Here is a 15,980-nt window from a genome sequence, read left to right on the forward strand (position 1 = left end):
ACAAAATAAGCTCCACAAAAAAAGCTTTTATTTTTAATGCCCCAAATGTTTTATGCAATGAATACAACAGTTAAACTAATCAACTTAAATTTTAAACATAAAAAAATCCCAGTAAATTGTGCTTCAAGACTAGGAATCAAATGATCCAAACAGATCTAATTGATCAGTGCCAGGATGAAGTCAAATAAGCTCTCCCTAACCCCCTTCATGCATTGCTCAGCTGATGGGCTGTTTCTTTGCCCTGACAACTAGTGTGCATGACCACTTTCTTCCATGCGTGGAATATTTCTTCCTGTCTCTGCTAATTCCACTTCCTCATCATACCACCTTTCTGATGAAATACACTTTGAAACCTACTCTGTTTGCTGGAAAGTAGAAAAATAAAACAATAAGAATATACTTGAAAACAAGACCTTATGCTCTCCCTTACTCCTACAAGAGGTCTTCTTACAATGTGAAATGCATCCCCTAAATCAAATTAGTGGTAACATGAATTTGATTAATCCTTTAATAATACTGTTTACTCCATCTGTTTATGTAAACAAATGCACTATTTGCAGATGAGTAATTTCAGTTCACATTGGCTGAAGAATAATACATCAGACTGAAATATTTTATAACCTCTACGAAAGGTTTTGACTGTGAAGAATGGCCATCAGTACATCTGGTAAGGTACATACAGAAACCACTGAAAGTAATTTTTCTGATTACGAAGCATAGTAGCTTCTAGGATGCTATGAATTGCTTGAATTTCTTCATGTCTCTTACCAGAAAAATTTTCCAGTATTATGTCAAAGAATAGAAACAAAGAGGGAAAGATGCAGCTGAAATAACCAAATACAAGCCATCAATAGAAATTATTACCTGTGACATGTAACCTTCACTTCTTTTGTAGGAGAAGTGAAAAACTATTTACTTGAGCACAGTGTGGGGAGAAAGTAGATGAGTATGTCTTGTATTAATGCCTGTTTCCATTTATGCATCATTTCATTTAAATAAACACAACACCACATCAGTTCTCCAAATTTATCTTCTGGGCTACAAAACAGTGCAAACCACCATGGTATGAATTTTATTTTTTTCTAATTAAAACCATGAGAAACCTACAAAAGAAAAACTCCCCTTGAATACAGAAAGAAGCGTATCATCTTATTACAGACCGATCTTGCCCAATTAATGTCTGTGTTAAGCACTATTTTGACACTGGGGCTTTGACCCTGCCCATGATCACTGTACTGACACTGGTCTCAGAGGATGCTTCCCACATCCTGCCCTGGCACAGGAGGGTCACACAGGCTGACAGGAGACTACCATCAGCCCTCCAGACCACTTCTTCTGCATCTCCAGCTGGCATGCCAGCTGGTTCCGGAGCCACTCCCCAAAATATTCCTACCAGGCTATTAGATTCCTTCCCTTTGTATTCTTCTCTACCGCACTGTGTTCATTTTACTGAGAAGTGGCTAGACATCCAGGGGTTGGAGGAAACAATACAATCCTGAAGGTTTATCCCTCATTTCTTCCCATGCTCTCTCAGGTCCCTTGGCACTGTTCACGTAGCCAAGCTGTAACAGAGTACAGACTAAAAACCTGTTTCTCCTTCCTATGTCCCTTTCTCAATTTAGAAGCAAGCCTAAAATCTTTGGCTAGAATTCCAAGCATGATAATGTTACAGTCATGTTTCCCTTCTCTGAAGCTATCTCCCAAACGAGGCAGCTGCTGCTAAGAAACTTTTCCTTTATTAACAGCAATACAGCAGAGGCAGACTGTGCCTTTTGCCAAAGATGACTGTCTCACCATCACAATGAGACGGGGAAAAATAATCTAATTTAGATTTTCTCCTTCATCTCCCTCTCCCCCACTGTGTCATCTTCATATTTCACTTAAACCTGCAGTGGTAAACCAGTTCAGGACATGGTTTGGCTATGAAAATTCACTAGATCTGCACTTTTGCAACAGCTTCTGATTTATTATGCCCACTAGTACTTGGACACATATGTTCATTTCCTTCAGTTACTTCAACGCAGTATACACTGCTGGAAAGATAACTGATACACAACAGAAAGGCTGTTAGGTCAAAAGAAAGCTGAAACTTTTAATTAAATGTTTATTATGACTCTTGAGAATCAGCCTGCAATATTAAAGAGGTTTCTGCTCTCCATGCACTCGGTGTCCAAAGCTTCTAGAAACCCTCCTCATTCCTTGCAACAAACTTGATTCCTGAAGCTTCCTGAAAAGGTATTTCGAGTAGTTTGGAATTGCTGCTGTTTGCACGTTCTGCAGGTAACAATGGCAAGGTGCACTTCATTAACCACCATATAAAGAAAAAAAAAATCCTTTTTCTCTCCAACCCCAACCTGAAAATAAATTCCTATGAAATTAACTGATCTATTGATAAAAACCAAACAGCCATCATTCATTAGTCTAGCATCACAGGAAGGCTTCTACTCTTGACAGATTTGGTTCTTGGTACCTTAATAATTTAATAATTGAGCTAGAAAGTGCGTTAACATACAAAGCTTGTAAGTTTACATGGTTTCAAAATATTCACAAATAGAACTACAGCCAAATCCAGCCGCAGAAGGCAGACTTATGTAAATGTCTGTGTAAACAGGAAAATACTTGCATGCTAGCCCAGATGCATCCAGGTGCATGCCCCAATGTATCTGTGCATGAGAAAAAGGAAGATTCTTCATACGAAAAATTAAGTTCTTCATAAAAGCAAACTTAAATGGAGAAAAAAAAGCTTTATGGTTTCTGCTTCACATAATATCTACATCAGTAGAAAGAAGAAAATGCCCATGACTGAAATACTTAGTTTATTTATCTCAGACAAAAAACAAACAAACAAACAAAAAGACCACAAAATCCAACCCCCATCATAATCTGTTAAACATCTCTTTAGAGGAGGAAAATTTATACCTTATATGTATATTCTAAAGAACAGAATGCCTTTCTGCTATCAGCTACTCAATTCAATCAGGGCTTCTTTAGTAATAAATGCTGGCTGAAAACCAAATCATAATCCTGTGCTTAAGACATTCTTTCAGGATATTGCCTGAGGCAAAACATAAATCTCTGCACACAAATGAAAAGGACAACGCATGCCATTCCAACAGCATATGAACACTTTTGACAAAGCCTGGTTTTAGTTTTAAAACATTTCTCCAATTGGTAAGTATTCACAGCTGAAAAAAAAAAAGCACAGGCTTATTAAAAAAGACCTCTCTGAGCTGCACAGGTATGAGTCTCCATGCATGGAAATTGAATTCTAAAAATCAAATCACATTCTGAACTATCCTACTGAGGAATTTTAAACACTGTTAAGTTTTTACATAGATTTTAGTAATTTAAAATGATGAACACTGAACAAACTGATACTGATTCAATAATACAACTCAGGAGTACATCTAGTAATGCAGAGTAAAAAATACTCCTTTTCCCCTTAGAGTTGTGCAGGCAAAGCCCAAAAACATTCATGAAACCAAACTCTGTACAAGCTAAAGGGAGGAGCACAAAGAAGGAAAACTGAGAGTGAAGCAGAGAGGACAGAAGCTTTTTAGACTCACTCTTCAAGTCTGACAATCATCTGCTCTGACATCTCGACAACACCACGTTTCCAGCAGGATCCTCACCCCAGTTCAACAAATGAAAAGCCCATAGATAACTCTCTACGCGCAGTATAGACACATTCCATACAGTTTGCAGAAAGCAGGAAAAGCAAACTGCTAGGCTACCATACCTACAACTGGGTTTTATCCAACATAGGATTTTTGCTTGGGGACTTTAAGCAAAAGTGTTTTTCTCCCATTTAACAGGAACAGATAGTAAAGATGTACTTGCCTTCAGACACCAATATTTGATTCACAGAGAGACATCTGAACCAGGAGGCTACAGGTTGTGGTAGTTTACAGTAGCAAGTTTCTTTCACCAAATGCTCTTCTGTTGTCTAGTATTTCCGTGTCAAGACCAGCCTAGCTGAGGAGTAATTCCACAGGCATGTCTGAGAATGGTTTATGAACTAACACCAAGGCTCCCAGCACCCCAGTGGCAACTGTACTTGCCTCCACCTCCCTGCTTGCTAACACTCCTGCACAGCTCCACCCACCCAAAGTAAATAGGCTTGCTCACTGCTCAGGTTTCAACACTTTTCTTCTCAACACTTGCAAAATTCAAGGTCACAGTTCAGGTTCAAGTACGCCAGCTTTGCCGAGATTTACATGGAAAAAAAAAAAGAACTTGTTTGCGAAGTTTCACAGTAATCAGCCCTGCTGTGCCCTTCCAACCCTGCACCACACTTTCACAAAGCCATACCCCACACAGAAAGGAGTACGTGTAATTTACCCAAGCCACAAATGCTGGGTGGAGCAGCATTTCAGAAACAGCAAGTTTTAATAAATGCACAATGACTTGCAGAGGAATGTGCCAGAGAATGCATTACAGTAAGAAAGCAGGACAGCAAGATAATAGATGCAGAAGACTAACCACACACAGCACAACTTCAAACATCCACATTCACAAGAAAGTCAGTCTGGCAACACAAACTGAAAACAAATTATATAGGGTCAAACTCTTCCTTCTTTATTGTGAACAAACCTTATTCACATCCTGTTTGACACAAGTGTCAGTAAAGCTGTCCCAAGTAAGTCGCAGATTTACAGAACTGGGGCTTCACCTCTGTCATACTGTGGCACATGCAGCAAAAGACAAAATAAGACAAAACAAAATACCTCAGCAGAAGAGACCAAAACAGTCCACGTAATAGGGGTTGCAAGATTTTAGACAAAATTCCCACATTGCACTCAAAAGCAAAAGTAACATTTACTGTTAATGTGGAATTGTTAAAAACGGGGGGGGCAGCTTGTCAGGGAACTTCAACAAACCCTCAAGCTGTTTCCTTTCTAGTGCTGAGTCAGTTTTAAGGGAAGATAAACTCAGGTAAAATCAGCATGACATACTCAGTAATAAGTGGCTCGTAATGGGTCAAGGTAATCAATTATTTAGCCATTCTTCAGTTTCTCTATTCAACAAACAGATACAGTGGAGTGAAACAGGAGATTGCATCAAGTTATTTGCATGATTAAGTCTGTCAGAGAAAAGTCAAAGGAAATGTGAGAAGAAACACAGAAATCATTATCAAAAGACAGTAATGTCTGCAAATCTTGTGTTTTCTTGGTCATCACGGCTCCCAAAGGCATCTCATCCCTCCAGCAGGTAGCAAATTTTCTTCAGGAACTAATGCTTAGAAACACTTATTTTTCACTCTTCACTTTCTTTCTAATGCAAAAAATAGTTAAATGTGTATTTTCTCTCCAAATGCAGCATCTTACAGAACAAAATCTGTAGGATTTTAGTCCTTCAGATGTTTACTCCAGAATAAACACCCCTAGTACAAGCTCCACACAACCAAAACCACCCTTATTCTCCCCCTCCCAAAGCACTTCAAACTTCTCCTTTCTATTCGTTATGATTTCATGATCATTACTGGCAGACCAATCATTCTGCTTCCACTGTCACAATCCATCTCCCTGCATCTAAACCACTTCTGTTTCTAAATCACATAACACAGCCTACATTTTCATCCTAGTGCAAACTGAATTAACAGCTGCTTCTTGGAAATGAGGGGCAGATCCTACCTCTTAGCTCAGCTCAAGCTCCTGGAAAGACTTGCCCATTGCTTAGCCTTCTGTGATGAGCATGCACTTAGTCACACAGTAAGGCAGTCTAACACATAAAACAACCAAACCCTTAAAGCTGAGCACAAAGAGAAGTGCGTTAAACACAGAGCTGTTAATTTACCTCAAAGGTCTACGTTTCTACAACATATCTTAGTCTTTATCATCCTAACATACTTTTGCCAGATACTACTCACGTTTTCACTCCCTCTGCATCTTGTTGGAGCCGTGGATAAAGATAGGAGATGTTCTGATGGTTGATGCATTCAAATTGATGAGCTTGTCTGCAAAGGTCACTGTTCTCCACATGAAAAACAGAACCTAGAGCTCCAAAACCCTAATGCATTATCTGCTGAGTTGCCAGCTATAAAGTATAAGCTTCAATATTGTCCACATGAGCATCATTACTGTTTGTTCCATTGGTTTGTTCAGATCAGTTATCCTGGTGTACTCAGCCTCCTGACCTCAAAGTCTGGGACAGGGAGCAGAATAACCCCCCCACGATTCAGGTGGAAGCAGTTAGAGACCTGCTACTCCATCTGAGCTGTCTGGCAGACATGACTCCCAAGCCCCTTTCCATCATCTATCAGCGGTCATGGTCAACCGGAGAGGTCCCAGATGACTGGAGACTCGCTAATGTGATGCCCCTCCATAAGAAGGGTTGTTAAGGAAGACCCAGGGAACTACAGACCTGTCAGCCTGACCTTGGTGCCAAGGAAGGTGATGGAGCAGGTCATCTTGAAATGCAATCACACAGCATACGCTGGACAACCGGGGGATCAGGCCCAGCCAGCATGGGTTCATGAAAGGCAAGTTCTGCCTGACCAACCTCATCTCCTTCTATGACTGGGTGACCTGCCGGGTGGATGAGGGAAAGGCTGTTGACATAGTCTATCTGGACTTCAGCAAGGCCTTTGACATGGTCTCCCACAGTATTCTCCTGGAGAAGCTAGCAGCCCGTCACTTGGACAAGTACACGTTTTGCTAGGTTAAAAACTGTCTGGGTGGCTGGGCCCAGAGAGAAGTGATGAATGGAGTAAAATCCAGCTGGCAACCGGTCACCAGTGGTGTTCCCTAGGGGTTGGTGTTGGGGCCCATCCTCTTTAATATCTTTATTGATGATTTAGATGAGGGAATTGAGTGCGCCCTCAGTCAGTTTGCAGATGACACCAAGCTGGGGGGAAGTGTACCCTCTGCTGGAGGGTAGGAAGGCCCTGCAGAGGGACCTGGACAGGATGGGTCGATGGGCAGAGGCCAGTGGGATGAAGTTCAACACCACTAAGTGCCAGGTCCTGCACTTTGGCCACAACAACCCCATGCAGTGTACAGGCCTGGGGCAGAGTGGCTCAACAGCTGCGCAGAGGAAAAGGATCTGGGGTGTTGGTCAATGCTCCTGAACATGAGGAGGCAGTGTGTCCAGGTGGCCAAGAAGGCCAACAGCATCCTGGCTTGTATCAGCAATAGTGTAGCCAGCAGGATCAGGGAGGTGATCGTCCCCCTGTGCTCTGCTCTGGTGAGGCCACACCTCGAGTACTGTGTTCAGCTTTGGGCCCCTCACTACAAGGACATTGGGGCCCTGGAGCATGTCCAGAGAGGGGCTACAAGACTGGTGAAGGGCCTGGAGCACAGATCCTATGAGGAGCAGCTGACGGAACTGCGGTTGTTTAGTCTGGAGAAGAGGATGCTCAGGGGAGACCTTATTGCTCTCTACAACTACCTGAAAGGAAGTTGGGGGGAGCTGGGGCCGGCCTCTTCTCACAGATAACTAGTGATAGGACTAGAGGGAATGGCCTCAAGGTGCACCAGGGGAGGCTCAGGTTGGAAATAAGGAGATATTTCTTCTCAGAAAGAGCAGCCAGGCACTGGAACAGGTTGCCCATGGGGGTGGTAGAGTCAATGTCCCTGGGGGTGTTCAAGGAAAGGTTGGATGTGGTACTTAGGAACATGGTTTAGTGGGTGACATTGGTGGTAGGTGGATGGGTGGACCAGATGATCTTGGAGGTCTTTTCCAACTTTAATGATTCTGTGATTGTTCCTGTATAAGTCTGGACGATGCTCCCATTATCACAGCTTGCAAATTAAGACTCCTCATTCAAATCCACAAAAATCTAGAGCAGCAAAATTCTCCTATATTGAATATTGTGAATTTTGCACTCCTCTTCATGGATTTTCATTTCCTCACACTCTTAAAAAATAAACTCAGACATTATATCCTGAAGAAATAAATACACGTGCATGCTATGAGCAAGTTTAAAACCAAAAAAGTATTTCATCATATGCACTTTGTAACATATACTCAAAGGCACATGAAGAACAACAGCACAAACTCTCATTAATTAAAGCCATAGGGATACAACACAAATAACAGTAAAAAAACAAAAAACAAAAAACAAAAAAACAACAAACTGAAAAATATTTTAAAATGTCTTATTATAGAACTTTTAATATTACAATTTGATTAGATTTCTGTCTTTTCCACAGGTACAGCTTATTAAACTAAGTTGTTTTCATAACAAGTTTGAAATATGTTTTTACTGCATATTTATGAGTTGGAAGATATTAAAAACCATTCCTGAGGAGACTGGTGAATTTTTTCATGTTTTCAGTGATCACTATTTCTACTTAATCCATTTTATCAAACACAAATAAAGTGGTATTCTGATGTAAGTCTAAGTTAATAAGATTTACAAGAATCCAATTTACCAGGGATAATTTGTGTAACAACATAAACAGCTTACATCAGCAAGCACTGTTCTGCTTTACAGCTTTTGAAAAATGCAATCTTGAATTCAGTATTTTTATGCTCTTTTTTTTTTTTAACTGCAATAAAATACTTTTGTCAAAGATTCGTTTTTGTCGCACTTGCATTAGGTTAAAAAAGTGATGATCTTGTCTCATCACCAAAAATAATCTCAATAAAAGTTTAGTAGTTTTCCCACTAATGGTTAACAACATTTTCAGTTATAGAACGCAAGCACAGAAAATGAGCTAAATTAACATTCTTCAATCTATGGGATGACTGCCAGAATTGAAAGTTGTTTTAGCAGTCCTAAAATCTGTTATGTGCCATCCTGTTACAACAATATGGTCTTGGTGAGGTGGCAAGGCCATGCTAGCTCACTACAGTGCTTAAAAATTCAGTCCTCCAAAAGTACACAAAGCTCTGCAGCAAAAAAATAACAATCCAAATCTATCAAAGTTTCCATCAAAAGGCTGCTGAACTGTTTAAGTTCAATACCAAATCTGTCTATTCTAAAAGGAAGATTAAAAAAAAAAAAGCAGTATGATCACTTAGTATGTTAAAGGCACAGAGAACTAGGAATGTTTCATTGCCAATGCAGAGTTCAAAAGAAAATGTATAATCTGAATATGAGATATAATGGAGGCAACATTTACATGCAATATACAGCATTGATAAATTAGAGACCAGCTTAATTTGGCAGGTATTATGAAAGGATAATTACAAGGACTTCAAACGTTACAGTTAAAGACCGTGTGGGGTAAAGTAAAATTTGCTTGAAAAAGTTTGATTGTGCAAATTATTGCCAAATGTTTATTACTCTTCAATCTCTTCCCACCTCAATTTGAGAAGCAAAGTAACCCTTTTGAGTGAGCTGTTGAATGCAAGAATCTAGAAACTGCTGTCCTAAACACATACAATGCAAAGTGGTGGGGAAAAAAGTCAGTAAACATCTTCAAGATGAATTCAAAGTGGAGCTGCTCAAGCCCACTCTCAGAAACAACCCCTCCCGAGTTTCAATGCTAAGGTCCGTAATTGGAATGCTTTCCTCTGTGTATCTGATCTTAGTGCTCCCACAAAAAGTTGTATTCTTGGTTTTCTAGAAAGTCAGCTCTGTGCCTTTACTAAATCCTTTCTTGCATGCTGTGATGCAAAAGGCTAGTTTCTATGTTTGCTTTGATGTCTCTTGAATCTTAGCACATGAGTGTCTCAGTCTTAGCACTAGATGGCACTTGGGTTTTAGGTACTACCCAACTGCAAGCCACTGACATTTGCAGGCTCAATACATTTTTCTTACAGAACAAATTGTAATTGTAGGGTTATTATTAAGACTGGCTTATTCTGACACTCTGGATAACTACTAGATGGGCATAGCAGAAATAAATTAAGTCGACATTAATTAAAATTACAAGTCCAGCTAAGAATCAAAACTACACAGAGCTGAGTTGACTTCTCAACAGTAAAACCCTGAAGTTGCTGTGTAAACTGGTGAGATCATACAGGCATAATCCCCACCATCAGTTTTTCTAAAACACTTTTGTCAAAAAACCTTGCTGAACCTGTCAATGAAAACAAGTCTCCACGACTTTAAACCTCTTCATACAAGGAGAGGCTGAGAGAACTGGGCCTGTTTAGCTTGGAGAAGGCTGAGAGGGGATCTTATCAATGTGTATAAATACCTGAAGAGAGGGTGTCAAGAGGACGAGGCTTGACTCTTTTCAGTTGTGCCAAGCAACATGACAAGAGGCAACAGGCACAAACTGAAGCATGGGAAGTTCCAGCTAAACACAAGAAAACACTTCTTTATTGCGAGGGTGACAGAGCATTGGCACAGATTGCCCAGTGAGACTGTGGAGTCTCCTTCCCTGGAGATATTCAAAACCCACCTGGATGCCATCCTGTGCAACACGCTGTAGGGGACCCTGCTAGAAGGTGGTTGGACCAGGTGATCTCCAGAGGTCCCATCCAACCTCAGCCGTTCTGTGATAAACACACTACTCTTCAGCTTCAGAATGAACTACATTGCGTTTTCAAGGATCTTAAAAATATCACATAAAATAAAAAGGCACAACTTCTACGTGCGAAGATTATGCAGAACACTGATAGTGTATATAGACTTTTGCTGACTGCTTACTGCCAGACAGTGCTGTACTCCACACTGGATTACAAAAAGACAGCAGCTGGTTTTGGCTTTGATAACATATTAAGTTCCACCTAAAATACCACATGCAAGTCAAAGCTAAAAAAAAATAATCTTCATTGAAAAAGTCGCAGTATCTTCTCCTTCACTCCTTCTGAAGAGATGAACGTTGATAAATCAAAATTGACAGTTTGCAATATTTCCCTGAATTTAAAAGGGAAAACCTTGGAGACATTTTCAAGCATTCATTTTTTTTCAACATTTTGTCAGGTACAATATTTTTAAGACAAGGTGATTCATTTTCCTACTGCACATATATACTAGGTAACGTGCACAGAATTTTGTTATTTAACACAGAGCATGACGCGCATGAGCATAAATGCACTTCATGCAAGTCTTTGAAACTAAAACAGGTGCCTGGGCTAAGCTAACTGCTCACTATATACAAGAAGGAAAGGAGCGAAGAAGGAAGAAGTCATGTTTTAAACCACGAAAGCAAGTGCAGGAAAATAGAAACTTTCTAAAAGCAAGAGCTACTTCCACATAAATTAAAACCCTGTCTTTATACACAGAAAGACTTACGAAATACACACCACTTACAACTTCACAGTGGCATGTTGTATGGCTCACCCTTTGTTCTAAACAGGAAGCCAATAGCCCAAACTGATATTTGAATATTAAATTTTAATACAGGAGAGTAGAGGTAAACAGTTAAGTTCTCATCCACTTTCAATCATACTTGTAATACTTGCCATTGGATCTTACTTCAGACATGAGCAGAATACACTAATTAACTTATTCCAGTAGATGAGCCAAGTGCTTGCATTTTTCAGTTCCAATCCTATTTTATGCTGTGCCTGCTGTGCTTTCAGACTGTTTACATTGCCCACCTCCTAAAGGTACATTCAGGTGCCCATGACTAGAAGCATCTCCATTTAGTTCATAGTAAATGCCTTTAAATACTCTATCTAAACATTTCCCATACTTCTGCATATTCTCATCATACAGTACTATGGGAATGTTCTACAGACCCTTTGCTCGTCAGATGTTGTCAACTAAAACAGTCAGAGTCCAGTGCTCCACCATTTTAAACTGTGTTCCACTTCACGTTTTCAGGTTTGCACAGTGTCTCTTTATCCCTATGTAACAAGCTCACATTTTTGTCATCACTGTCATATCCTTGTAGGAATAACCAGCACAGAATAACCACCCAACTTCTAAATGTGGGTCAACCAATTTCATAAAAATCAAACCTACACCTCCCAGGTTGCAGATATGCTAGAAGTCAGTAATTACAGGTTGCTGAAGCCTAGCCCCATATTGTACTACTGTTTCACTACTGAAATTGACTGTAAGCCAAATTCCTTGTTTCACAAAACTACAGGAACATTTCTAGTAGCATTCATGGAAGACAAAGGCTTAGAGTGATGCTAAGAGTCACAGATACATTTAACATCCTTAAAATCACTTATAAAAGCCCTGGAATAATCAGAGTTAAAAATCAGAAGAGAAGAGTTATTAACTACAAGGAGACTGACATAGTACTATCAAGTCTATTGGCGATTTTTAAGCCCATTTTCATGATTTTCCTGAATGAAAGCCCTTAAAAAGGCACACTAGTTTGACTTCATAAATTAGTAGGAATAGCAACGGTAAAAGGAATGTGTTTGCCAGAATATCCAAATAAACTTACATAACTACATCCCTTGTCAAGTAAGGGATAAAACAGTACACATAATAACCAAAAATTCATTTGAATAACATAAAAGTTACAAACAAGTCATTTGTATATGCTACAGAAAGTATTTCCAGACTAAGCACCATGTAAGCCAGAGAACGTCAAGCACTGTTCCAGTGAGATAACAGCAGCTTTTAGAAAATGTATCAGAGCTAGCTGTGCACTGAAAACACTACTGTAATTCTTAAAAATATGATAAAAGACTGCCAGATTCAACATAGTAACAACCATATTTGTATTTAAACCATTTCCCTCTTATTCGAACGGCACTGAATGGGAAAACAGCAACATGATTCAAAGATGCCTAAGAAAGTGGCTTTATTGCTATGACAGACTAACAGCATTACTTTGACAGTACAGACTACAGGAGTCAGGGAGGCTTGTACCAAACCACCTTAGAAACAAGAGCTAAAGTAAGCATAGATGATTAGCATGGTTGTCAATAGCAAAGAGGAGTATAAATTTTAAAAAGTTTTCACTAAGGACTGCAAACACCATGACAAACATCTACAGTTATATTCGAGGCAATAAAACAAACACTTTTAAATACAAGTAAGTACAAGGAGAGCAACTGCAGCTTGTTTTATTTTTGCCTTTTAAACAAATTATCAGCACATCAGGTCGACTGGCAAATTTCACTTCGGATCCAATCACTTCACACAAATCCATGTTTGTTTTCAACAGGTATAGCAAAACAGAGAACTGTTTGAAGACTGGCAGATAGTGCTGTGATTCTTCCCTTTCAAAAGGAGAACAATCTTTCAAGAGAAGTCATTGTCAATGACCTCTATAACAGGTTCCGTGCTTAAGTGGTGTATCATAACACTTCTGCACAAACACACAGCTTAAATACTTGAGACGTTAACATGACCATCAATTACCGAATTATACACAGATAATGATTTACCATCTGGTGGACTGTTCTCTCACAAGTCATAGCATACTTTACTGAAGTAGTTTACCACACATTGAGCTTTTTTCTGTTTCAGATTAACACATAAGGAAACAAAAAAAAAAAATTAATTGCCTGCAATATTTTAATACACTTTATTCCTTACCTCTTTATTGTGGAGGGCAGTGTTTTTGAACCAACACTTGAAATAGGTAATTAATGTCAGCATTTAAGTTCTTTAAAACCTCTGTAAAAAATAGCTTTGTCTTACCATGGCTGTGGGTAGTTGCTGGGCTGAGAGATGGTTGGAGTAACTCTTTGGTTGGAGTAAAATAAGCTTCTTTTCCCTGGCGCTGGCTCATTTTTCCCGGAGTTAAAAGCTGTGATTCATCACTGTTTGCTACGACTGCTGAAATACAAAATGGATGCTCAATGTTATGTACTTGTGCATAGATTTCTATTAACAAGTTCACTGCTATTTATGACACTGGTATTCAAATGCTGACTTGAAAAATTCTTTCTAGAAAGTGAGGATTTCAAACCAGAGATTTGCTTTGGAGGGAATGGCAGAAAGGAGCCAGAAAGATTGGTCTAAGATGTGAGTCAGAAGATGAAAACAAAAACTACTGTGTGTAGGAAAACTGCATGCTGCTACTGAATATCACAGTCACGGCACTGAGATGTTACTTCTGAAATCCTGCTTTCTTTGCCGCTTTTTTGACTTGGTTTAACCAGCCACAAGACAGCTAATCCAGGAAACAACTTGCCAGATCAAGCTGCACCACCGCTCCAGAAAACCAAAATGAATGTATACATGTACATCAAAGAAACATGTCTTACTAAGGAAGATGATGTAGAGACTATACCAAGGGAAAGGTTTATATCAGAAGAGTTTTCCTCCTTGAACCTTATCAGTCTGAAAAGGCCTTGTTTGATCTCTTCTAGCTATTTGTAAGATCCACCTGTGCAGCCATCCTGCTTATGATGTTTGTGCTTATCCTTAAGCTGCACACAACAGAGCTCTAACTTTTTTGATAGTGGAATAATGACTGACTCTGTAACATCTGTCCTGTGGAAGTAGAGATATTGGCAAAAAAAAGATTAGAAGGAAAACAGAAGATGCTTACTAAAAACAGCCTGGCTAAAAAATTGTAATTTTTAATGCTACTCACTTCAAGAGTTCTCAAGCTTTCCTCAAAATAGTTTTAAAAGTTCAACAGAAGACTGAGTCAAAACAAACAAGGTCAGTTTTCTAGATAGAAACCACAGGTACAGAGGCCCTCTTAGCTTCACTACTCCTATTATTACAGTAACTGAAACATTTTTTAAGCAACATCTAGAATAAACAAAGGTAGTGTGATGAATGCAAGGATGCCAGGATACCCACCTGTACTATTTATCTGTATCAGACAAACCATCTAAAGCTCCACTCTGGACAAACTACACCATAAGCAGACTGGTGCTTAGGAAAAGTAAGAAAGGAGGTAAGACAAGCGAGGCAAAAAGCTCATTTCCCTATCTCAGAGTTCAAATTTGTCAGTGACAGAAAGTCAATACTTCAGAGGCGGCTGGCATTGTTTTTCTTGTAGTACCAAATTAGATTTTTTATTTTCCTACTATGTACTACAAGAAAAGGGAGGGAGGGTAGAGGTAGGGAGCAAATTTCTAACTTTGGGGAATGACTGCACACGCACATTTTGGAGCTAACGTCCAAAATGAAAAAAAATAAAAGGGGAAGGCTAAAAAGTGACTGCTTCACAGACTAACACAGAACAGGTCCCTGTAAAGGAGCGAGCTATACTGACTTGTTTTAAAAGTGTTTAGGATGCACTGAAGTTTCACCAAGTTAGCTGAAAGCTGCTTTTGGAAAGCCACCAGCCCTCTAACTGTGTCAGAACCGCCTTTCCCTGCCCAACAGGATGGGGTTCAGGGCACGCCAGCAGCAGGCAGTGCCCCGCAGGCAGCCGCTCCGCAGCACGGACAATGCTTCCTCAAGTGACCTTTGCAGAAGGATCTGTTCTGAACAAGCAGAGTGCAGTATTACTAACTTTTTAACCTTTAAACTTCAGAAATTGTGAAGATGTAATAATTTCTCAGACAGTATTTGCCAGTCACTTAGTGGAAGCAACCTCTCTACGCAAGTTCTCCAAACTCATGAACTGAACTCAGTGATGTTAACTCAGTAACACCTGTAAGGGTTGCAAGCTTCAAATTCCCTGTTAAACTCATGCTCCTTCCTCAGTCTGCAGACTCAATGTGGGTCCTGCAAAGACCACTAGCACTGTTGGAAATGCTCCTTCCCTATAAAGAACAGGTTATCTATCCCCCAGTGTATAGTATCTTGTGGCTGAATTTCTTAAATCAAGTGGGCTTTTTCAAAATTCAACTTGTAAAGCTGATGGATGAAGAGCGGGAGTTATAAAATTTATTTGATACAAAGCATTATAAAAGTATTAAACAAATGGCAATAAATCAGTTATAAACATAAATGTCTGCACATCTGTGCTGTAGCAGCCACCAGGAAGTTGTCCCCCTACCTGCAAATTCCTCATCCCGATTCTCAAAGCCATTTGCTCTGTGGTGAGGGTGAAGACAAGGACTGGCAGAACACAGAATCACAGAATCATTTAGGTGGGAAAAGTCCTTTAAGATCATCAAGTCCAACCATTCATCTAACACTACAAGTCCAGCACTAAACCATGTCCCAAGTAACATAGTGGTTACATGGAGTATGGGACAACAAATACCTTTACTGAGGACTTTCATCTTTTTCTTCTACAAAAGACAGATTAATTATA

The 15,980-nt window shown here is 39.6% G+C and overlaps 1 protein-coding gene across 5 annotated transcripts in view; it reads right to left on the reverse strand.

Annotated features, from left to right (window-relative positions):
• The window catches only part of OSBPL8 (oxysterol binding protein like 8), an 87,745-nt gene that overhangs the window by 36,737 nt on the left and 35,028 nt on the right, over nt 1-15,980 (reverse strand). For 2 of the 5 annotated variants that reach the window (XM_027454754.3, XM_072035114.1), the window contains one exon: nt 13,454-13,588. In XM_027454754.3, the coding sequence (XP_027310555.1) occupies nt 13,454-13,588 (135 nt within the window). Of the gene's footprint in view, nt 1-3,840; nt 4,030-13,453; nt 13,592-15,980 lie in introns of those variants that run through there. The other 3 variants (XM_027454741.3, XM_038181018.2, XM_027454766.3) reach the window with 2 other exon arrangements.

This window comes from Anas platyrhynchos, chromosome 1, assembly GCF_047663525.1.
Source record: "Anas platyrhynchos isolate ZD024472 breed Pekin duck chromosome 1, IASCAAS_PekinDuck_T2T, whole genome shotgun sequence".
NCBI lineage: Eukaryota > Metazoa > Chordata > Aves > Anseriformes > Anatidae > Anas > Anas platyrhynchos.